Source organism: Enoplosus armatus, chromosome 5 (assembly GCF_043641665.1).
Source record: "Enoplosus armatus isolate fEnoArm2 chromosome 5, fEnoArm2.hap1, whole genome shotgun sequence".
Classification (NCBI taxonomy): domain Eukaryota; kingdom Metazoa; phylum Chordata; class Actinopteri; order Centrarchiformes; family Enoplosidae; genus Enoplosus; species Enoplosus armatus.
Genome location: NC_092184.1, coordinates 2,198,665 through 2,222,653, shown reverse-complemented (window position 1 = coordinate 2,222,653; position 23,989 = coordinate 2,198,665). Strand labels below are relative to the sequence as shown.

Below are 23,989 nucleotides of genomic sequence, written 5' to 3'. Positions count from 1 at the left end.
CAGTTTGGAGTTTAGACAATGGTAAAATTGAAACACTGACAATAGAAACATTTTTATGTAGGTGGCTACGCTATCTAGGTTATTTATGAAAAAATATGATGTCAAAATAAATTTACCAATAAGTCACTTGCTTTAGGCACCTTTGCATCTCGTAAAACATTAGTCTAAACAAGACAAAACAAGAATTTACAGAAATGCTAGCAGCTCTGTGACGCTGTACTTTGGCACAGCATCAGTATGCTAACATGCTCACAATGACATGTTAATGTTTATCATGTTCATCATCTTAGTTTAGCAGGTTAGCATGCTAACATTTGGTAATAAGCACTAACCCAAAGTACAGCAGAGGCTGATGGAAAGTCATGAGTTGTACAAGTATTTGGTCAAAAACCAAATTTGTATTGGACAAATTTTAATGTGATGACGGCGCTAAATAAAATGTCAGAGGATCACCAAAGTTATTACAATTTGAGGGAGACATGAATGTCTACCAAATTTCATGGCAATGTCTCCAATATTTGTTGCGAAATCTCATTGAAAGAACAAATGGTGGCGTGTAGGAAAAATCAAGGGATCACCTACATCATTCGGATTAATCCTATGGGAACCATGCCGATCAAGTCAAGTAGAAGTTGAGGTATTTCACTGAACAGGTGAAAATTTAAATGATTAAATTAAAAGTCAGGGGATAACCAAAGTCATTAAGATTCATCCTCTGCGCTGTGTACAAACTTTCCTGGCAATCAACCCAAAAGTTGCTGAGACATTACACTCGGAACAAAATACGTAAACCTGCTGGTGGCACGAGAGAAAAGGTTGTGGGATCATCACAGCCTGGACAAAAATGGGCTGACTGTCAGCCTGTCATCGCCATCCCTACAGCCCTAATAACCTCATTGTCATCAATAAATATCTCACCTCCACACAGCATATCTCTGCCTGAACACCATCTCCCAGCAGCTCCGAACAGCTTAGGACACCTCTGGAACTCTCCTAAACGTTGGTAGAGATGGGAGTAATTTCCAAAGCTAAGATAAAATGTTTTTACCCCTAAACCTGAAAGTAGGACCAAAAATGCATCATTTCATTTTTGGCCACTTTAGACTTTTTTCTTACTCTGGAGACGCTGGATAAATATAGAACCACCAGTGTTACTTAACCAAGTAAATGCTCCTTTCTTTCATCCAACATCTGAAAAAAATTACATTAGTGTCGCTATATACTTAGTTTAAAGGGAAAGGGGAATTTTAAACTCTAGCAAAATAAAATATTAATTGCTTTGACCATAGAGGCCTGGTTTTGGGAATGGGGTTGTGGTAAAGGTTTGAAAAGTCATTACTAATCATTCAGCCTGTCGGGTGTGTTTATATGCACCACTTCCAATACTACTGAGTTTAATCTGACTTCCTATTTGAAGGGGGGAAAACTGGCGAGGCAGAACACATTTTCGTCAGACATAAAACAGACATGGAAGTCAAAATAAACGCTCCAGAGTGAAGCCTGAGCCACCACGCTCTGCCTATTCACTGAACAAGTATGTATGTATGTGTGGGGCAATGAAAAGGGGGAAGTGGAAGACCAGATTACCGCCACTTTCATTTCCACGCAGGGGCATGACAAAAGGGCCCAGGAACGATTACATCGAAACCTTTTTTTCAGTGGAGAACATGACATTCCTGCCCACAAATTGAAGACAAACTTTGGAGACCAGAAGGAAAAGATCACTAGAGTCTGTGGATTCTGTTCTGGTATGACATCCTTCCTGAACACTGAGATCATCATGAACACATAATCCATACAGCTTCAAAAAACAAACTACGATGACAGTAAAAGTACAAATTAATTACATACACCAGGATTACTTTCCTTAGTCAGTGATGGTAAACATCTACCCTACACATACAGTAGACTTGGATAGCATGAGCGCGCATGTGTGTGTGTGTGTGTGTGTGTGTGTGTGTGTGTGTGTGTGTGTGTCCGTGGGTGGTCACAATGTGACAGTGAAGAACACCATAACCTCATGGTGGATAAAAAGCATCACTTCTCCAAATCCCCTTAATCTGGTGGCTCGTTTTATACGAATGCTTGATGATTTCCATTTAATACACTTTAGAAGATGGATACATCCGGTCCACAGAGCAAAACCCGTCATGAAAATGCACTGAAACACAAGGGCTTAGTGCCACAATGGGCTTTTGCCATCAAAAGTGTGTGTGTGTGTGTGTGTGTGTGTGTGTGTGTGTGTGTGTGTGTGTGCGTGCTAAGTGGAATTTGTTGCTTGCAAACATGTATTTTATTTCTAAGGATTTTAAGCAGATTTAAAGATAGTATGAAATTGTGTTTGCTGTACATTTACTTCTGATTTTGCATGGCATTTACTGCCAATGTGATGGGCAGGGGGTGACAGGTGGCACCCAAACTTATATGCTGAGATAGTGTAGCAATGACTTGCAACATGAAAGTACACATGAAAAAGCTGATGCCATTATTATAAGCCAGATACGCATTTGTCATGCTAGAGTGGAAATTGAAATCACTGCACATAAGCTTGTACAGATATCATCAGTCTTATGCCTCTGACAGATAGCAAATGGAGAGATGGATTAAGTCTGAAGCCCTTTTGCACATTTATTGTGCTAACATGAGATGCTTGGGTTTGATTGTCCAATAACTAACTATTTAACACAGGAACAGTTTTAAACTGTTAGGGACCTTTTGGGTCTGCTTCTACAATGCGACTGCAAAGACACAGAGACTCAACTCCATCTGTCTACTATGCAGTGGTAATTGGGCTATAAAAATGACCAGCTTGCTCAATAAAATTGTCACATTTAATTTCTGTATGAACATAAACAGGTTTTTAAGTTGACTGGATTTAGGCAAAACCTCTTACTGATTTAGCAGAGTTAAAAGAAAATAGCCTTTATGAGGATAGAAAAACCATGGGCACTTGGTCATATATTATGAATTATTCAGAAACTTTGCCAGACCCATAATATAATTCATTAGTATCAGCCAAAATGTACTGTATAAAAAAGCTAACATTTTCTGACAACACAATGACTACCGCTTAAACATTCCCTTAAAGACAAAGTCAGCTCCATTAAGTAGCTACAGCTCCCGATGGTTCAGACAGCACAGGGCAGTTTTGTCAATACCTAGCTCATGTGAGATACAGCATGAAAGGGAGATTAGGCAAAATACAACAGATACATTTACAATAATATTGAACTGCTCTTAAGATAGATACACAGTGATGAAATGGACTCGTGAAGTTCATGAACTTTGTTCAGTGTATAACGCACACAACAATAAAATACTGAGGTTGGTTAGGTAGCCAGGTAGAGGAAAACTATGAGTGAACTAGTGCTGCAACTAATGATCATTTTCATTAGCAATTATTCTGCCGATTATTTCCTTAATTAATAGATTAATTGTTTGGTCTATAAAATGTCAGAAAATAGTAATAATAATAATACAATCACAATTTTCTGAAGCCCAACCTGACTATCACATAAGACAAAGAAAAGCAGCAATTCCTTAAATCTGAGAAGCTGAGACTGGAGAATGTTCTGTACAGTGAATAAACTCATTGTCAGAGATTTCCAGTGCATCTGGGGAAATAAGGAGAAGCAAAGTCCGGATTGCTTCAAAAGACAGATCACTTCATTCCATCATTAATGTGGGATATTTTCAACCTTATCTGCAACAACTAGAAATAGGGTGTTCGTACAAAAACACCCTGTGTAGCATATTTCTGAAAAGAAAAACAGGTGGACTATCCTCTAAATAAAATACTCAATGTGCTTCTAGTTTAGCCAACATGTCTGTTTATGTCTGCGACTGAACACAAGTTACTTGTCTTGTAATTTCTTTCCTGCAGACAAGACACGGTCACATTCCTGCTACAGTAGAAATTACACATTTGTTCCAAATGGAAAAAAACATGTTACAAAAGGGAAGGTGAAATTTAGAATGTACGACTAGTTAACACTGCCTTTGGAATTGGCAAATGGACCTCTTAAAAAATAAAAGTATGAGATGTGAATGACAGTGGTGACATTCATGGCATGGAGCAGATAAAAGCCCAGTGATTGTGCAGTCCTTCGGGAAAAAAAACAGAGTATCCATGGCCTCAACGGCCACCGTGATATCTGCAGAGAATATCCATCTATATTAGCCAGAACCCTGAAATAGCACATCCAGTAGTAATCTGCACGGCGAAGGAGGACTATATTGGTTAAAAGAAAGAAGGACCACATCCTCTCAGCATCTGGAGATGTTATGAGGGGGTAGCTGGAGGTTGGAAATGTCACTGTCAGTTCCCAAACTCTGAGGAACAAAGCACGCTTATTCTTCCCTGAACTTTTGCCCAAGAATTGTGTGCACTCAAACACCCACAAACAGTTAAGTTGCCGCTGTCTTGGCCATCAAATTTACATTCAGAGAGAGAGAGAGAGAGAGAGAGAGAGAGAGCAGCCTTAAATCTCCCAGAATTTTAATACCTGTGGATGTAATTAAAATGAATGAAAATAATAACAACAGCAAGTAGGGGAAGGAAACACAAATCCTTTCCAGAAATGTGAGCAGACATACCAAGGTCTGCAATGGCACCAGCATTCTTTACTAATTCCCAAAGCCCACTGGCACTGGTGCAGAGAGTGAAAGGGACGCATATGTAGCTTTACTGTCAAGAAAATCACTGGATCCATACATTGTTTGGACTTAACGCATAATCCTTTCCATTGATAAAATTATGTTGAGTGTGCCTGGCTGGAAATCCACAAGTACAGGGCTTCAGCACACATGCTTTTTCCCTTCTCTGGTTTTCCTTTAATTTGCAAATCTTGTAATCTAAGCCTAGAGCTGACTGAACCAACTTCTAAACCAGCACCGCTGTAGCAGCCAAGGCTCCAATCTGTTTTCCATTTAAGTGTCAAGACGGCATCCTTTTTGGTGGTTAACAAAAGCTGTTATTTCAAAATGATTATATGCTAAAAATTGTGTGAGGACCTTAGTAAGTTTATGAACAGGCCCAATGGAAAGTACTGCGCCGCACCCGGAAGCCTTTTTCCTTCTCGTCTTTGACCAGAGTGTTATTTACCAAGCACTTCTGTAGTGGGAAGAACCAGGCTGTGCCATTCAGCCAGAGGTCAGGGTTTCTGCTTTTCAACACAGTGCATGTTTTAAGCATTAGTGTCGAGCGACGCCTGGATGATTCGCCAAACCGTCAAAACGCTGCCCGTCTCAGTGTCAGTGAGGACATAGGAAAAGCAGAAGCAACAGCAAAGGCAGCGGCAAAGGCGACAGCAACGGCGTCAGAGAAATAGGGACAGCGGCCCCTGGAAAACATCAAGAAGGTGGTCTTCATCAAGAGCCAGCTGAAGACAGACTTCCTTATTTCATTTCCCGGGGAGGATATATTGAGTTAGATTTTGTGTTCCTCTGGCATAGCAACATAAGTAAATGGAGGAGGGGGGAAGAGGGGAAGACGTGGACTGGGTATGGAGAGGCGAGTACAAGATGCATTGGGGTCTGTCACTTTTTAAATTCACTTTCTTTCACTAACCTAAGACATGGCATTCCCAGCCCCAACTCAATCCCAGGGATCTACATCTGTTCAATCTCCTTTCTGTCTGCCCATGGGGCATTCAGGTACTTCTCGCATTCCAACCATAGTGCCACTAAGAAACCATGATTCACAGGCATTAAGCCCACATCAATGGCTCAGGTCCCGTTGGGTGGACGTGAAGGGTTCATAACAAGACGTTCGATGCCTCTTATTATTAACAGAAAATGACTTTCAGATGTAGGATTTGTACTTCATAACATTGCAGAGTAAAACAATGTCCACTCACTTCTGCACTTTTTAAAAACAAAATGTCATGAGGATGGGTCGTTCCAACAGCACATAGAGGTTTCTCTAATTTCTCTCCTGGTCTCCGATCAGTCTGTGCACTTTTCAGGATTAGTTCCCCTTAAACTAACCTAATAAACGACTCACGCTGCCTTCAAATGGAACTCGTGAGCTTGTGGTTACAACGTGGGAAGTCCTGTACACGATAACCTTGCTGTTAAAGTGGTAAATCGTGAGAAATGAAATGATTCCTTGTCCACCAAGGCTAACAATTTAGCAAGCTAGTGAGCAGGTAACGTACTGCAGGAAATGCAAACATAATGAAAAGATGAAGACATTGGGAATATCATCAATTTTCCTCAGACATATTATAAAATTATGAGGACTTTCCTTGGCCCACGATATTTCTGAAAACGTCAACAAATACGTCACAGCTCGTGGAAAAGTTTCCACTTACGAAGTTGTGAATACCAGAAGATTTCATATGTAATCTCCTTGTAAACACGACCCAATTTGAAGGCACCATCACTTACACTGATCACTTTATTAGGTACACCTATACAATTTCATGCAATTCAATACAACATATCTGCCACAAATTATGTATTTAGGAAGATTATAATGTTCAGGTTTTGTAGACATTGTCAATTGTAGACACGGTGTTAACTGAACTACATAATCATTACTGACGTCAAAGTTAGTGGTTATGTACTGGATTTCATCATATTGAAATGTGTTTCTAATATCCCCCCCATGTTTGTAAATGGGGTGGGCAGAACACTAGAAAGACCTCTCAATATAATACAATCTAGCTCAACACCACTGCAAACTACAACCTCAATAACAAAAATATAGTTAAATGAATGTCATTCAAACTGAATATTATTATCTTTGTAAAAGGCAGAATCTAGATTTTACAGGTGTACCTAATAAAGTGACTACTGAGTGTACATGCTATTGTCTTTGTTCCACTGGATCATTCGGCATCTTTTTAAAGATCCTGCCAACCACGTAGCTCTCTGCCCCTGTGTGAAGACTTAACTCACCATCTACTCACTAAAAGAGCAGGAGGTCGAGCTTGAAACAAATGCTCAATTTTGATTCATAAAGACAGGTTCATGATTTGGTTTGCTGTGTTGACATCTGCAACCCTGTCAGTCAAAGCTCAGTTTATAATGTCTCTTGTTTCTCAGTAGTCTGAGTGAATGGACTCAATAGATATTGGCCTTGGAATATGTAAAACACTTGTTAAATGATATCCATCGCATTGTGAGGCAGTCATGGGTAACATGTATGGAAAGAATTTATCCAACAAACAAAATCGAATCTCTAGGGCTGCACTAATCAATATATTTAAATGAACAAGGGTTAAATGACCATATGTAATGTGAAAGAGATTGCCTCTAGTGATGAACCCACAGATATTTATCACCAACTCTGCAGTTCCCCTCAGCTTTGTAAGTCATTCAGCTCATTGTTTTCGTTTTATAGGCCGTAACTTAACTGGTTCAGTCTATTTTCGGCGGAATAAACTCTGTGTTCACTGTGTGCTACCTGCCCAGCACCAAACAGCAGACAAGTTAGCGACTAGCTGGTGAACATAGTGGAGCAATTAGCAGCTAAAAAGCCAGATATTTTTCTCAGGAGTTGGTGGAGACCAAAAGAATTTAAATGGAGAGTGAATATTGGACTTCCATTCGTAAGGTGGACACAAACAGAACTCCAAATATGCTGGATGTGTAAACAGGCAACTCTTTGCCAACATATTCGCCATATTAACTTCATAAAGTGACAATACGTCAATGTTGGGTTGACAGCTTGTTCCACTGCTTGCCCAAATAAATCAATTAAAGAAGCTTTCGCTGTCGTTAATTCTCTGAGTAACTTGATGGCAGGCCAAAATGAATTAATAATAATAATTAATAAACAGAGTGGACTGCGTGTTTCTGTAGTTCCAACTACTCCAAAAGAATGATTCTTCTTCACTCTAGCTGATTGCGTAACCTCAAGTTCACGAAATGCATTCTCCACTTCAACTTCATAGTTTTGAATCAAGTACCTCGTGGAAAAAAAGGGCATGTTAGACTTAGTATGCTACAGCTGTTATTTCAATGCGTCAGATACATACATAATCAACATTTAGGTAAAGATTGGATTGGACTTGGTATCGGCAGATCCCAAGTATTAAAAGGACTCGGATCTGGGCCAAAAAAAAATGTACTGGGACACCCCTAGTTTTTACCGTTGTACAAGATCTTAACCAAGACAGCAACATCAAGTTTAGTTGTTAAATTCACTCACAAAGTAGTAAGTAGTAGTAAGTTACTTCAAAATGCGCTAAATTGCTAGACTGAAATTCAGCCAGGCTATTGTTGAGGGAAGGACTTGATTTTGCCCTAACTAGTGACTGACATATCTAGCTGCTCGTATAATGCACAACACGGTGTCCTGAAGAGGCACTTAACCTAAAAATGACACATTCTATCGCAATTGGAAACTCCTATTCTTCAGCACACATGACCTGTGACGTTCCTCATGGTTTAATTTAAGGCCCCTTCGTGTTTTCAGTTTATAGGCTTCAGATGAGCCATATAACCCAAGGGCATGCTGCCTTCATTACACCATGTATTGGGGAAATTGTGGTGTCGTTTGTATGTTTTAATCCAGTTTGTAGATTTTATATTTGTTTAGTTGAAAGTGTCTCATTATTTTTTGTTAACTGTAATACTACCAATGTTCAGACAAAATTGGCCAGAGGTCAAAAACCTCAAAACATTTAAGAGCTCCATTCCAGCCGAATATAATTTCAGGAGCAGTAATTCCCATCTGGTTGAAGGTGTGCGAATTCATTGACGGCAATAGCTGTAGTGTTTGGTTGGAATCTTACACATGCAGGACTTCCAGTAGCACATGGAAGAAGACAGTACAGAAGGTCAGCTTTATTATGGTGCGTGAACTCACCCAGAGGACCCTGTGCTCTTGCAAACCCCCAGCAGTGGCCTCTTGTCAGCAAAACTGTCCGTCTTCAGAGGACCTGAGGAGGAGGAGAAGTCATAGAAAGAGTCAGATGAGAAACAGAATGATCTGCACACAACAAAGAGGGACATTCTTTAAATGAACATGTGAGGCCTCTAGTGCTGCCCACCCTCATTCAACAGGCAGCCTATTACCATGACAGGAAACGTGCTGATTACATTACTACTGTTGCCCTGTAATTCAATTATGGTCATGAAACATTTTTGATGAAGATTCTTTTCCCCCCCAAAAGTCAGGCCTTATTTTCCAAGTTAGTGGACCACTATCCTCACCAGCCAAAAACATGGAGTCCGCAGACTGTAAAGACTTTGGTGCTCTAAACTTCTTGTCATGTCATGTCTCAGGGATTTTAAAAAGCCGGCCAATTTGTTTTTAAATCTTTAAATCTTCTAAAACAGAGTGAGAGCTTAAAAATCTACATTTCTGTAAATACTATTTCAACCGTTGTTACATTAGAAGACATTTGGTGTTCCAAATACTTGATATCTTTCTTTACAGGGATTGTATAATGGCAATAATGTATGTCCATGAATAGATATGAGTTTACAATGATTACAATTCTTCCTCAGCATTGAGGAGCTGCTATAGCACAGAGCACAGAGTGTGCAGCCATGTTTCGTCCATGGCGACCTTCTGGTAAGACTCGCTGACTTCTTGCTTCTTCACTGAATGTTCTGTTTGACGCCCCCCCCCCTGTGTTTCGTAGAATACTGCAACAGATAGCGCATCGAGCATAAACAAAGCTTAAAAGCCTCCTGAGGGTGCAATTCAGGACTGTCCGCACGTCGCTCTGTTCACACCTATTCACTTTGAAAGAGCAACGGCCAATGGGGAAACTCGACCGACCGATGTTGTAACTTCACCACTCGCTCAGTAAGTCAGAGTTAGAGAAATCTCCTGAATGATGCAAAACGGAGTAAGATTTTCTTTCTATCTCCTTGTTTGTTTTGGGGTTTCAGGGTGGAATTAGAGCACGGTAAAAACCCAGCAGGCATATTTATAAAACTGAAGAGAAAACATGTTGCATTAAGTGGACTGATCCCATATTTTCCCTGATTGTCTCATTCTTGAAGACGGATGGAGGATCAGGGGATTGAGGGGATGGGGGCGCTTAGATTGAAGAAGATGTTACCCTTTAGAGGACTGTAATTTGAGGCTTGACAGTAATCAGCCCGAGTTCCTGTGGTATGGCGTGAGAGCAAATGTGCCTTCCCTACCAGCCTTTAACACTCCCGACATGGTCCTTTCTTCTTTCATGTTTCTGTCATCAGACATCATTCCCAGTCAACATATTGAGCCGTAACATAAATATGACTCTCTCAGACTTAGTGAAATTTACTCAATAAACTTCCTGGGAAAAAATGCAACATTTAATGAATAGAGAGACTTTGACTTGATTACTACTGTAATGGACAGTAATTGAAGCAAGTACTGCTGAATTCCATGTGGACTTTTGCATGTTTCAGTGTAACAGAGGGGATGGAGTGCGTGTTTAAATAATACTACAACATGGCCTGAAACATCACAGACAAGTGTATCTATTGTGAAGACATAAAAACTGACCTCAACTGAAAAAGAGCACAAGGGCCTCACAATAGAGATACACTTGGGATGCTCCCACACTGTAAAAGTAATTCTATAAAGTTTGACGATGCGCATATTGTCTGCAATGTTTCAGGCCATGTTGTAGTATTACTTAAACACGCACTCCATCCCCTCTGTTACACTGAAACATCCAAAAGTGAAACATGGAATTCAGCAGTACTTGCTTCAATTACTGTCCATTACAGTAGTAATCCCATACATATACACACACACACACACACACACACACACACATACATATTCATTCACTTTTCCTCAATGTTCATTTATTATCAATCAAAGGAACAGTGTTGCCTCATTTTCCTAGACAACGGAAGATCATAGGTTGTAAACTCCAGAGAGGATGTGGATAAACGCATTTACTCCCTTTGGAAAACCAGTACTTCCCTCTCTATTCTAGGAAAGGGGAACCTTGTCTTATTATAATCAACACCTATTTTCGGGTCTTTCTAAGTCCACCCACACACAGCATTGCATCCCAGACAATTGGCCTTTTAATGGCTCACCACAGTGCAACACTGTTTGCGCCCTAGCAGATTGCAATCAGTGTCCTTCCCTCCAGTAGTACGATTGATATTTATTTTCTGCTGAGAGAATTGCTCCCCTCATGTGTCGGGGCTATCTGCTGCTTCTTATTACTGTGGTTTGCTTTCATCCACTTCCAGCCCTCTTCAAATGCTGCCATTGTGTGTTGTTGAAATCTGCCAAAAGACCGGAACACGGACGAAGAACAAAAGGGCGATTTTCTCATCGAAAAAATGCCACAAACAAGCGGGGCTATATGGCAGCTTTCACAGCACTGATTGACACCTGCAGAGATGAAATTCAAACTTCATGTCCGGAGAGGATCTAATCAGTGGGACAACTAAACCATTTGCACCATAGCTTTGAGGTCATGAACACTGGTATTCATACGCCACTCAACTTTTCAGTGACTGTGACTATTTCACTATTTGAAAAGACAAATGCAATTAAATGTTCCCATTTTGCTGATACACCAATCAATGTGGTAATGAAATGTGGAAACAAGATTGAGATAAGCAGTTGTAGTCGCAGAAACTTCACACAACTTGGTGTGTACGGTTTCTTTTAAAAAGGAGCTGAAATCACATTTGTTTCTTTGTTGAACATTTGGTTGAGGTACACAAACAATAAGTGCAACTTATGTAAAACGTTTGGACTGGAACAATATATTTTTGGGCAATACTTATATCAGCTACCATTAATAGTTATGTCATCCATGTTCATTAACAAGAATTAGATATTTTATGGTATTGCTTGCAATATGGAAACAGGTTTAATTTACTGAAATGCACTCTTTTGTAGCGGTTACTCAGAACTGTACTTCCTAAATGCTGGAACCATTAACCAAAGCCAAAGTTATTGTAAGGCAGTGGCATTGTCAGCACACAACAACTGCTGGCTCCCAGCCACTGTAATAAATCGCAGTATACTGCTGAACTGGGATAGTCTTTATCATTCGGGCTACACTATACGCAGACCAACCAGCAGTTCTGAGTCAGTGCTTAATCCGAGATGCCCGGCACATTACCAGGTTAGACACCTCTACAGTTAACGCCACAGTTTCACTCCACTTTCTGCACTCTGCTGAATGACGCAATTCAAGCAGGCCAGCACAGTTTTTCTAGATCCACTGAGGGCGAGTTGTGATGTCATCCTCACGACAGACATAATGGCATAACAATGACAGGACTCAGGTTACAATTTTAACAAAGTTGGATGGCATGGTTAATCAAGCCCTTATTAAGCAATGACTTTATGTATGTTTAATTTTTTTGCATTTCGTGAAATCCTTATTTTTGGTCAGCCTTTCTTACTATCATGCTTGTCATGACTGTTTTGGCAATTACCGTCAGTAAAGTCCAATAATACAATAATGTAAAACAGACATGACATTATCATTAGTCAAGTTTCCATCCGAATCCCTCAGCCAAGCGTAAAAAACGTTTTTTGTGTGTATTTTGACTTTATTTTAAATTTCCGGCATTTCCATTCAGCTCCTTTATGCACAAATGTACAATTTGCATAAGAACAAGTGGATGGAAATGCACTTATTGACCTTTAAAAAGGTCATGGGATCATGGAGCCAGTAATGTATGAGGGTGAAGAAAAAGCTTAAGAGTAGAATAGGATGGGACAGAACACAGCCAGTCAGATCCCGAAGGCATCCATTTTCAAATACTCTTATTCTCTTACATATCATCAATTCGTTATAGTCAATGCATTCCAGGGGTTAATTAATGATGATCTGTTGTGATCTAATATTTAACGTACTCCCATTTTTTTTGTCCTTTCTTGTCGACTTCTGCATACACTAGAATCTAGTGTAGTGAATCATCTAGTGACTAGATGATTTCTTACTTTCCCAGAATGACTTTTGTCACTTACTATTAATGCAACATAGTCCTCTGGCAGCATTATAAGACTTGGTATCTCTTCCTCTTCTATGTAAGATGTCTCCCTGCATAAGTGTTTACTTCTGCTGCAAAATGGCTGTTAGAAAGAAGCCTTTGCTGAATCTGACATCTGCAAGTTTGATTCATCTGAATGTTTGATTCATTTGAATGTTTTGGGAATCTAAAAAGACATCAGGCCGCACCAGATACAGTATGAGGAATACAAATTCTGGGGAAAGAAGTGGTATAGGTTAACAAATGTAAACAGAGAACGAAAAAAGCATCCATAACATGTATGTTTACCTCAACAAAATATTAAAAAAGAGAGGGTTTTAGATTAGAGGAGTTAGACAGAGATCACTAACTGAACAGTGAAGGCACAGTAAGGAGTTTCCAGCAGAGCTTTGGCAGCAAGAAAGCACTGATTTCTGTCTTGCCACCGCTGACTAAGAGCAGGCCAACACTAATCGTAGATTGAGCACTCTTTAATTTTAATGATATAGCACCACTTAAAATGCCCACAAACCAAAACGACATTAGGATGTGCCATGCAAAATGTAATTTTAAGTGTCGACCTTGAATGTCAAACGCTGGTATTTTTCCGGGACGGACATTTGAAGTGATCCTGAAAGACACTTCAGAAGGCTTACAAAGAAAATGTGTTTAAAAGTACATACGAGTATTTCTACCATAACCCCTTACATCCCTTACCGTACAGACATGAGTGGTATCCATCTTCTCATCACACTCTGGGGAATCAAAAATCTAAAATTGATTTCAACTGACGAGGGTGTTAAATAGTTTCTAGCCTCTAGTGAAAAAAAAAAATAACCTATTAATAACATATGCAGATCTAATGATCCAAGCCTCATCTGAAGTTAGAATATGCAGTGTGTGCTTTGGGGTTTGCCATTTCATAGTTAGGCAAGGTTATGGTGCTGAAGATACTCACTGATATGAGGAGCCGGCAGAATGCGTGCTGCTCGCACAGGGCCGTGGCGCACCGAGAACAGCTCTTGTGCTTCCCCCGCCAGCTGAAAGAAATGATTTGAATTAAAGATAATGTAGAAATTGTCCATCAGAGAAAATGTTGCATTTTAACAATACAGACCACCATTAAGAGTTAAAGTTAAGCTTATACCACATATTCAGGCATTAGGACAAATCAGAGATGTTGTCTACCTGCGACCACATGACCTACCTAAGGCATAATTTCCTGTCTTTTGCTATCTATGCTTGTTTGTTGTAGTCAGCTGTGTGTCTGAAAACACCACCTTTATTTGGTCTTAATAAGTAAACCTTGGGACGTTTGCCCCCCTCCCGTACTCTGCAAAATAAAGCAATAAAAAAGAAGGATATAAGCCTAGGGAGAAATCGGCAGAACAACAAAATGAATCTACCCCTTGCCGACCTTGCTCTCTGACTGTGACAGACACCAGAACTACAGTCTTTATAGCTCACATTTACAGTACTTTTTGTGAATTTATGGGTGTTATCAGAGGAAATGACATTCTACAATTAAAAAAGTACACACAGTGTTGCACATTGTTTAAATATGACTTCTCTTAGGCCAACAAAATCATAGCAATAAAGGCTAAACTGAAGGCTAAGAATCTGAACAGTTTTCAATACGATGTGCGCTGAACACACATTTCTAGCCCGATAATCAGACTTAATGGCCAATTAATTTTTACTTCATCTAACCAACAGTACATTTTGATCTGCACCCAAAATGTTGAAGCTGTATGCCCAGACCTATCAACATGTAGCCAATTATTGAAGTGTTGTAAAATACACCACTCTGATTGAAACTGAGAGAAATGAATAATATATTAGCAGTAGCTGCTTGTTCATGAGCTTGACGGTTTTACATTTGATGATCAATGCAAGGGCAACGAGTGTCTTTGTGTTTTTCTTTCTTAAACTATTGTTCATCGACCTGCTTTACCGATCAAACAAGTGCATTCCAGCACACTTTCACCAGCTTGAAATTACATTTACGGATAAACACTAAAGGCTGCCCTATTAGAGAGGATTTTAAAGTTTGCTGGGGTCGTTATTACAGAGGAAATACAGCCGCAGTGTAAAGCACTTTAGTGTGTGTGTGTGTGTGTGTGTGTGTGTGTGTGTGTGTGTGTGTGTTCATATGTGATGCCAGTATATTAGGTCAATGGCCTGTGTGGCTCTTGGCAGTGTCTGGCGTGTGTAATGGCACATTGTTCTAAGCGCAGAATGCCCCACTTTTGTTATTCTTTTATGCGTTAAATTACAGTGAAACCTGCATTATCACTTTACTAGTGCTTTAATCTGTTTGTTTTAAGTCTTTAAACCCATCGGAGGGGATGATCGCTCTTTTGTGCAATTAGTAGCCTTTTCAAAGTGGCGGATTTGGAGCTGTGTTTTTATTCAAAGTGCTTGAGGCCCAGTGGTGGTAGATTAACACTGGAGAGACAAGCAGGTTCTACGAGCACTGAGGGCAGGAATAAAAGGAGGTTGGCAGCAGAGTAGGATTCCTGTACAGGCAAATGGACCTACGAGGGGGAATAATGGAATTTGCTGGATTAAAACGAGAAGAGGGGAGGGTTGGAGGTTAATGCGCCGGGTTATTGTGCATTACCCTGCCGCTCATCCTCGCCTTACATGGCTCTGTGTGACATCCACTGCCATCAACAACATTCCCACCATTACATTAGCGGCCCGGCGTATGCAATATGCCAAATTGCTTTTTCAAAGTTGCTTTCCCCTGCATACAGTTATTCATTATATTCATTTCATTTGTGGCTCGGATGTTTTTGTGGAATCAAAGTGTCTGCTCCTCTGTTTTAATCTCTCAAATGTAATGCCATAAACTGTGAACATATCTGGGCCATATTCACAAGTGAGTCCGCTCGCTAACACAGTGCTGGACATATTGGAGGTTTGAAGGGAGCAGGTGCTTCGGGGATTGTACAGTAACAGGTGCTTGTTCATGGGTTTCCATAACGTGCATCGCTAAAACGATAACAGTACACAAGCCTAGAGTGATGCAGCACTACAAAACAAACTAGATCAGCTGTGTAGAGTGCATTGTGCCTCATCTTGTCAAATAATTTACTGGTTGTAAAACTCTGAAACCAAATTAACTAATATCTTTCTCTGTATGTTCACTACGTTCAATTCTGAAGCTGTTTTGGCTATTTCTGCATATTACGTATGTATTTTTTCAGCCGGGATTTTAAAAAGGTTCGTGGGATTGGTCAATTGTTGTAACTTATTTTCATCATCATTTTTCAACAACCATAACGACAAAAATGTGTTTTCCTATGAAATGAAATTACTCATCATTCAATTACATTTTTATTTCAATTTAACACTGTGGATGTTCCAAAGGTAAAGATCCTTTCCTGTGGATGTGAGTCAGATCCACGAGGTTTGTGGCTGATGTGAATTACCTTTAACATTTTGACACAACAGAAAAATATAAAGCAAGTTTAAGCAGGATGGAATAGAAAGAATTACTGAGGAAAGATTCAAAAGTTGGGTGTACACTGTGGAGAAGCACTAGCTGTCAGTTACTTCCCATTACTGCACTCAAACTCACAGCACTAACCAGTGAAAATATGGCAACAATAACATATTTACAACAGCTTATTCTTACTTAAAAGACTACAATCACCATAACTTAGAATTAGAAACGCTCTCCAGTGAAAAACTTTAACATAAACACTAGAATGTGTGTCAGCTCCTCAGAATCAAAGAACAGCAGCTTCTTATTAAAACCACAAATTTCTATTTATGTTCTACAATCATTGGGGGAGATATACGTACCATTTTCTCAGCTGACAGTAGCCTGAACTTAGCACAGATCCATCTTAAAACTACATTCTGGCGATTTTAAAACGTATAAATAGCTTTTGTTAAAACTTCTGAAGAAAACAATCCATTACTTTGTTTGGGGAGGGGACAGAAACTACAAATGCACTTCGGCGTCTGTATCAAGAGAAACGTAGTCATCTATTAATATCTCAAGTCTCGGACAGTTTTTGTAATACAGCTCCAGGTCTCCAGCACATCCACTGACACTTGCTGCAGGTCATTTCATCTCAACACGTATGCAGACAGACAATTAGTCCACAACAGTCTGCCTCTTATCAGGCAGCGGTGCATGACACCTTTCCAGTGTGAGGCGACAGTAATCTACATCGCCTAAACAGCTCTGTCAGCATCCATACAACCAGTCAGAAGTCCCCATCTCGCGAGTGTGTGAAAGTGTGTGTGTACACGTGTATGTTCATACTCTGCCGGGCCATTACAGAGGGTGTTGGCTTAGCAACTGTCACAAACACTTCACAGCCACTCAAGAGCCAGCGACCAAGGCACCTTCAGTGCTTACTTAAAACCCTGCGAAAAAACACAACCCAGAAACATCCCATAAACTTTCAAAACTGAAAGAAAAACAAAGGGGAAAGACAGCGTGCGATAACAGGCCGCGCTGCACTGTGTGAATCAGAATTGGTGTGAAGTTCAACTGAAACCGAAAGGCAGAGGAGCCTCACCAAGCTTCTATTTTCACAGGGCGTGCGTGGTGTGGCTGAAACAGCTGTAATCCTCTGCCCCACCATAATAACTGCAACGGAAAAACTGCCAGCAGCACAGGAGCTGCCATATCACAGGGGTAAATGTGCGTGTTCACGGGGTAAAGTAAGAGTGTGTCCTCTTACCCGCGGCCTGTGGATGTTTATAAAGCGACTGATTAAGGACTTTGGTGTGTTTAGATCTCACAGGATGTATGCGAAGTTTGCATGTTTCAGTGACAGCCTCTACATGAAAGGTGATACTCGGCGATCGAAGCCTTCGCAGCATTGTGGGTAATTTGTTAACTCACAGAGCAGACAAAGCCGTCTAATGATTTTCCAGGGCTGACTTTAAAGAAGTGAATTTTCTGAATAAGGTGTCTCGCCCCTTCTGCTTGGGAAGAGTCTTGAGGTGTAACATTGGCAACATGTATTTCAACATGCAGCTTGCTAATAACCAAAGAGAACACTTGTGTTGTGCGGTAATTACAGTGTGTATGCCTTTCTGACCTTTGTTTTAATCTATTCGTGTAATATATGATTCAATCTCTGCACATCCGACCTGTAAATAACAGACATCATGTTAACCGAAATCAACCCTTCCACTATCATTATCAAAAGGCCTCCATCTTGTGGCCACGTTTCACATTACATCAGGAGCATGCTGGTGCTGGAATGACAACATGCGTTGAATAGCATAACAGACTGAATTAAGATGGTTTACAGTGTTTACAGGGAGAAGGTACAATATCCAACAGATATAACAACAAATACTTGTACATACATAAATATTATTATTAGTATCATCATTATTTCTGTTTGTGGTGTTGCATGGGATATTCATTTGTCGTGTCTATGTCTGACCTGCCTCATTTCTTGTTATAACCTAGAGATCGTTTGCATTAGCTTAATGCTGTAATTATTTATCCAACACTAAAATGGCCCATGACAATTTCCCTGATATTCTCATTGAATTATCCACACACGCTGATATTATTTACATTTATGTGTTTAAATATGTATGCATATAGGAGTTGTGTACAGACATAAGGCTACATGCCTACATGTAGTTTGGGAATGTGGGTATATTTCCCCCCCTGTCCACATGTCAAAGTGTCCTTGAGCAAGACACTGAACACCCAAGTTGCTCCCAATGGAGGCCAGCACCTTGCATGGCAGCTTGGTAGCCATCGGTGTATTAATGTGCGTGCGAATGGGTGAATGAGACCAAGCTGTAAAGCGCTTTGGGAACCGTTAAGGCTGAAAAGAGCTATATGAGTCCATTTATCCATTTACCGTTTAAATTTGTGTTTAGTTGATGCATTTAGAGAGAATGTTGATAAGTGGCCCTACATCAGACTTCCGACTTCGTACACCTCCCAGTACTGAACTGATTCACAGTTATTCTTGGTGACGGTTTAAAAAGCTAAATGACTAAAAAAAGGCATTGCCAAAATGTGCAAATCATAGAAACTCTATCTTTTGTCAGTTCCATTCTTCTGAACTCCAAAAACAACTTTTTGGTTGGCTGCACTTTCTCTCAATGATAGATGTGTAATCAATCACTGCTCACGGCTCAGGCTAAACAAAACTCATGCTCATTCTGTCTATCTGTCCTCCTCTTTTGTTTTCTCTACACACTTTATTCTGACACTAGTGGTGAATTTAAATAGGATCTGGGGATTTGTGTTACAGCCATGAGTAGAAGGTAAGTGCTACTGTTTGAATGAAATACTGTCCATAACATGATCAATGCTGCCACCTAGTGGACCAAAAGCTGCACTGCAATATAGTGTTGGGTCAAACTAAGTGCAAGTGAGACACTGGTATGTTTCACTGTACCGAATCAAAATAACTACACTGCATATAAAAAAACACATCTAATTTATTTGTTACTTCGTTATTGTCTTTCATCCATTGTATTTGATTTTCATCTCTCTTGATGGTTAGTCTCATATTGTTTTACATTTTGTACTTTATCAGATTGTCAGCCATCTGTGTAGAACTTTGAATTACACTAACACCTGTATGAAAGGAGCTGATGATAAAGTTTGTTTGGTTGATGACAAATTTAACTCAGCTGCTTGAGCACCAACATAATTCATTAGCACTCTAATAGCCATAGCAGATACACTGCTCAAATAAGGCCAATATGCAAGTGCATTATTATATATCACTGATACCGCTCTACAAAACTTAATTAGGTTTGAAGTATATTCTATTTTAGAAACTATTTTGGCTACTGCATGGAGATTTATGACTTGTTGTGTATAATACTGGTGACATGGTCAACTGAGGAAATATCCAGGTATTACATTATTTATGTATTTATGAAAATAAATAAGTGCATAAATAAGTATAAAACGTGTATACACAAGTTATTGATATGTGTTTGTAGCTGCTCTGTTAATCAGTTAATCAGTAGGGCTGATTAACATTCATTGTTTCCTCTACGTTTTTTTTTCACTTGGTTGGTGGTGGACACGTCCTGACAGGTCCAGTGTCAGCAAATGATTGGACCAGAGTTTGACTTTTGAACCCAGTTAGGACACGGTGTTTACATTATCCAACCACACAATCAATTGTAAGGAGTTTCCATCGATATAGTGAGTAAAAAGGTTATGTTAACGCCTGAAGTCAGTAATGTTAGAAAGAAGAATGCGCTTCAGTCATAAACAGACCTATTTTTAACTTAGGTTACTGGTGAAAGACAATGTAAACAAGTTCTGGACCTTTATCTACTGGTTTTGTCATAGTGACCAGAATAAGGTCACTGTAAAACCAAACCATTTCACAAGGTATCTATGAGTTGCACACATTCTTAAACATAAAATGTCCACCACAGACTTATAGACAATAGATGCTTTACTTTGTTTTTTGACTTTGGAATAGTCTATCAGCCCTTTAGTGCTGTACCAGAGAGCTGAGGCAAAATATTGCTCTATAGTGAGCCACCTGAGGAAATTCTGATCTGAATGTTTCAGCACACCCATCCATCTGAATTCATTATTGTAATGAAAACTCATGGTCGAAAAGAAAATATCTAGGTGGACAACGGATGAGGTTGCAGTTGTGCGACTTACAGATACACTCCAGATCTGCATCCCGTCAGTATAGCCAATCATCAGGCAGAGAGGAGGGTCAGTAGTGCCGCTGTGCATCTCCATAAACTCTGGATTGCGGGCAGTGTCTGTGCAAACAGAAAGTGAGACATTAAGTAATTAGATGATGTGTTGAATCACCCAACACTATGACAAACAAACCGCAAATGAATTACAACTGGTGCAACATGCAACTTTTTGGGTGTATCGTTCCCTTATACAGCAACATTAAATAGTTTGGGTTTCAAGAATAAAGCTTAATGCAGTATCCCCCCAAACCTGAAAGCTCGCATACATTTTAAAATCAACCCAGTAGCAAGAGCAAGCGGCAGCAAAACAATGATGCATGCATGGCAGAGCACGGAGTGCCGAGCTTGAAATGTCACAACCAACCAGGCAGCATTAATGCAGACATAATTAAAAGCATGAGAGATAAATTAAAAGCCAGAACAACTTAACATTCAAATGATCATTTCCTGACAGTCAAGTACATTTTCCATCAATCTGTACCAAACACCAGAATTTTGGTTGAGAAATTATTTGAACACAGCAAATAATATTATTAGTGGGGATGGAACATTCTTTTCTGTTGAAGTCAACTGTGTGATTTTGACTGCAGAGAACGATGCTAGTGTACATTATATTCTCTTATACAGTTCTCAACTAAAGAGCCCAATGTAGTTAGAAGTTAGAGGTAGTTAGTTTTCAATACTCAAACAAACCACAGTTTAAGACTTACCGTTGATGTCAGCTTTCTCAAATCGCACCCAAATGATTTTCTCTTTTTCATCAGTGGGGGGAGCCCCAGTATATGCCTGTAAGTTGAAAGTCAGATAGGAGAGTGGACAAAATATACACAACAACACCGTCCAAAATATATTAAATCACATTTAGTTTACGGGCCAAAACCAGAATCAACACATCCCCATGGCTCACAAGTGCATTATCAAACGTCAACGTCATTTCAGCTTTGAGACTATTGCTGTGTCTTACTTCCATACTACATAGCAATTAGTTCTGCAAAGTATATACACTACATAATATACTACAGTTAGTATACAAGAAATCAATGTACTTTACAGTTTTGTTGTATTTGACAGGAAATGACGCACTGTCAACTTTGGAATGCCAATTCAACTTTACAATACATTTGTTTGCCTGTTTGTTGGTTTTCTGAGACCTTTTTGGATTCGTTTTTATCTGGAGCTGTGTAGTAGCTCCGCCATCTCCTTGTGTGACAATAGTGTCAATCCACAGAACACTAGTAAAAATCTGGTGTTTTTCAGCAGGCATACTGACTTTGTTGAGTATACTTACTTTTGTCCCTTTTCTAGTGCAAACACGACATACATACTAAAGAAGTGCTGTTCTAATTAAAATCAGTGCAGCAGTGGGGAATTGGGACACAACTTGTAACAGCTGTTAGTATGAGTGGAAGAAGTGACAGAGGAAAATTACCTGGGGGACCACATCTTGCAGGAAGGTCACCACACTCTCCATGTACGACTGCTCCCTGAGACAGCAAAAAGCTTATGTCATCTCTATGATCTTTTAAGGGATTTCTAATGAAATAATAACAGATTGAAGATTTCTGTCCTTACGTAGCAGCTTGCGCTCGCACCAGAACCCCTCCAGCACAGCGACTAGGTCTGCGTGGAGAGTCCGATGCCATTTTGCCTCCTGTTGGGTTTTGTTGTTTTTTTTAATCCTGAAAATGTACAAAGAGACATTTTAACATGACAACAGCATACAAACAAAACCGCTAACTCATTTGCACTCGCACTAACTTGCAAATTGTTTCTCTGCAGCATGCAAACACTGGCATAAAATCAGATCTTCTTTGAGCAGTTATCGTGTGGCAGCAGTTCACTTGGCATTTTACATCTATGATTCAGTCAAACTATGAATGTGCCATGTTAACAAGTTCAACATCTTGCGTTTAGTCTAAAAACTGCCAGAAAAATGTGAAAAACATCCATCCCAACTTTACCGAGACCGAGGTAGCGTCTTCAGATTCCTTGTTTTGACTGACCAAAACCAAAAGATATAATGTTGGAAGATGTCCCAACACTCTTATTCAGTGAAAATGGATTGAATCAAAGAAAAACATATATATATATATATATGGGAGACAAAATAAAGCCTTCGAATAAACATGGTGACCATAGCCGAGATTTAAAATATACTGCAGCTGCACCGCAAACTACAGCCTTCAAAATACAAAAACAGAACGTCAGAACCTTCATAAAGGATGTATTAGTGTATTAGAAAGTATTTCGTTTAGATGGGTGCACCTAATGTCTGTCATGACTGTCACTGAGTGTGAGTGATGCCCTCTGGCCTACACAGATACGGACTGTCACTGTCAAACAGAGACAGCTACGACATCTTCGAGACAACCGTTCACAAGTACAGTCAGCAACCACAACAAATAGCACCGAACTCCACTTTTTAAACTGATGTTGGAAAACAGAGTGTCACAACTCAATCGCCACTGCTGCTCGTGGTGCATTCAGGCGAAGGGAGATTGTTGGAAACAACAGCTCTATTGATGCAGCGACTGCAGCCATGCAGATGTTGTTGCACCGGGGGGTGGGGGGGGGGCTGTTGTGAAGAGGGAGCTAAGCCAGAAAGAAGGTCTAAAAACAGCGCATGTGTGGACTCTGAAGACTCTCCACACCAAACGCGTATGCAACGGTGTCAACAACGGGGGAGACTAGGCTACTAGGCTGCATGCAGTTAAATAGAGTCTGGACTGAGAGGTGAGACTCTCTGGCAAAACAAACTGAGAAGCTTGGCTATCTTAGCCACGGTTACATGTCCTGAACAGTTATTTTAGCTAGCTTGCACAGCTAGGAACCAGTGGACCATTGCGGGCAACAATTGTGACAACTGCCAAGTCAAGACAATTACAGCTACTGGCTAACGCTTAAGTTATATTGGTAGATAAGGACCCCGCAGCTAACTTAGCTAGCTAGCATTAGCTGATTAAACTCCCCCGTAGTGACAAAACGACACAGTTGAAGCCTTGAAGAAGGAGGCGCATTTATCGTGTTTCAGTCAGACATTATTTTCAAGCGGATATAGTTACGAACCGAGGTGTAGAACGCCGGCTGTGTCCTTGCTTATGGACTTGTGTGGCGGTCTGGAGAGCTCTTTACAAAAAAAACGTCAAAACACAGACTAGATTTGCGGAACTGTGTTGTGTTAATCGGGAGCCAATAAGACAACAGAAGCGTTTTCGTCAACCAACCAGCCAACAGCGAGGGCGGGACCGATGACCGCGTTGCATATTACAAACAAATACATTGGACAAAAAAAAAACACGTCCCGAGTTCACAATCATGTGTCCCTTTTCCTGTCGTTTCTGTCTTTTATTCCGGTTCACTCACATCAAACAGTCTGTACACATTGTTTTTT

At 40.1% G+C, this 23,989-nt stretch overlaps 1 protein-coding gene across 4 annotated transcripts in view; it reads right to left on the bottom strand.

Annotated features, from left to right (window-relative positions):
• The window catches only part of bcas3 (BCAS3 microtubule associated cell migration factor), a 303,021-nt gene extending 280,757 nt beyond the window's left edge, over window positions 1-22,264 (bottom strand). For all 4 annotated transcript variants that reach the window (XM_070905817.1, XM_070905815.1, XM_070905818.1 and 1 more), the window contains exons 1-6: window positions 22,171-22,264; window positions 22,028-22,082; window positions 21,309-21,384; window positions 20,552-20,658; window positions 13,868-13,949; window positions 8,819-8,891 (exon numbers count right to left, since the gene is read on the bottom strand). In XM_070905817.1, the coding sequence (XP_070761918.1) occupies window positions 8,819-8,891; window positions 13,868-13,949; window positions 20,552-20,658; window positions 21,309-21,384; window positions 22,028-22,082; window positions 22,171-22,241 (464 nt within the window). In that variant the 5' untranslated portion in view covers window positions 22,242-22,264. The remainder of the gene's footprint in view (window positions 1-8,818; window positions 8,892-13,867; window positions 13,950-20,551; window positions 20,659-21,308; window positions 21,385-22,027; window positions 22,083-22,170) is intronic.
• Window positions 22,265-23,989: the final 1,725 nt, after the last annotated feature.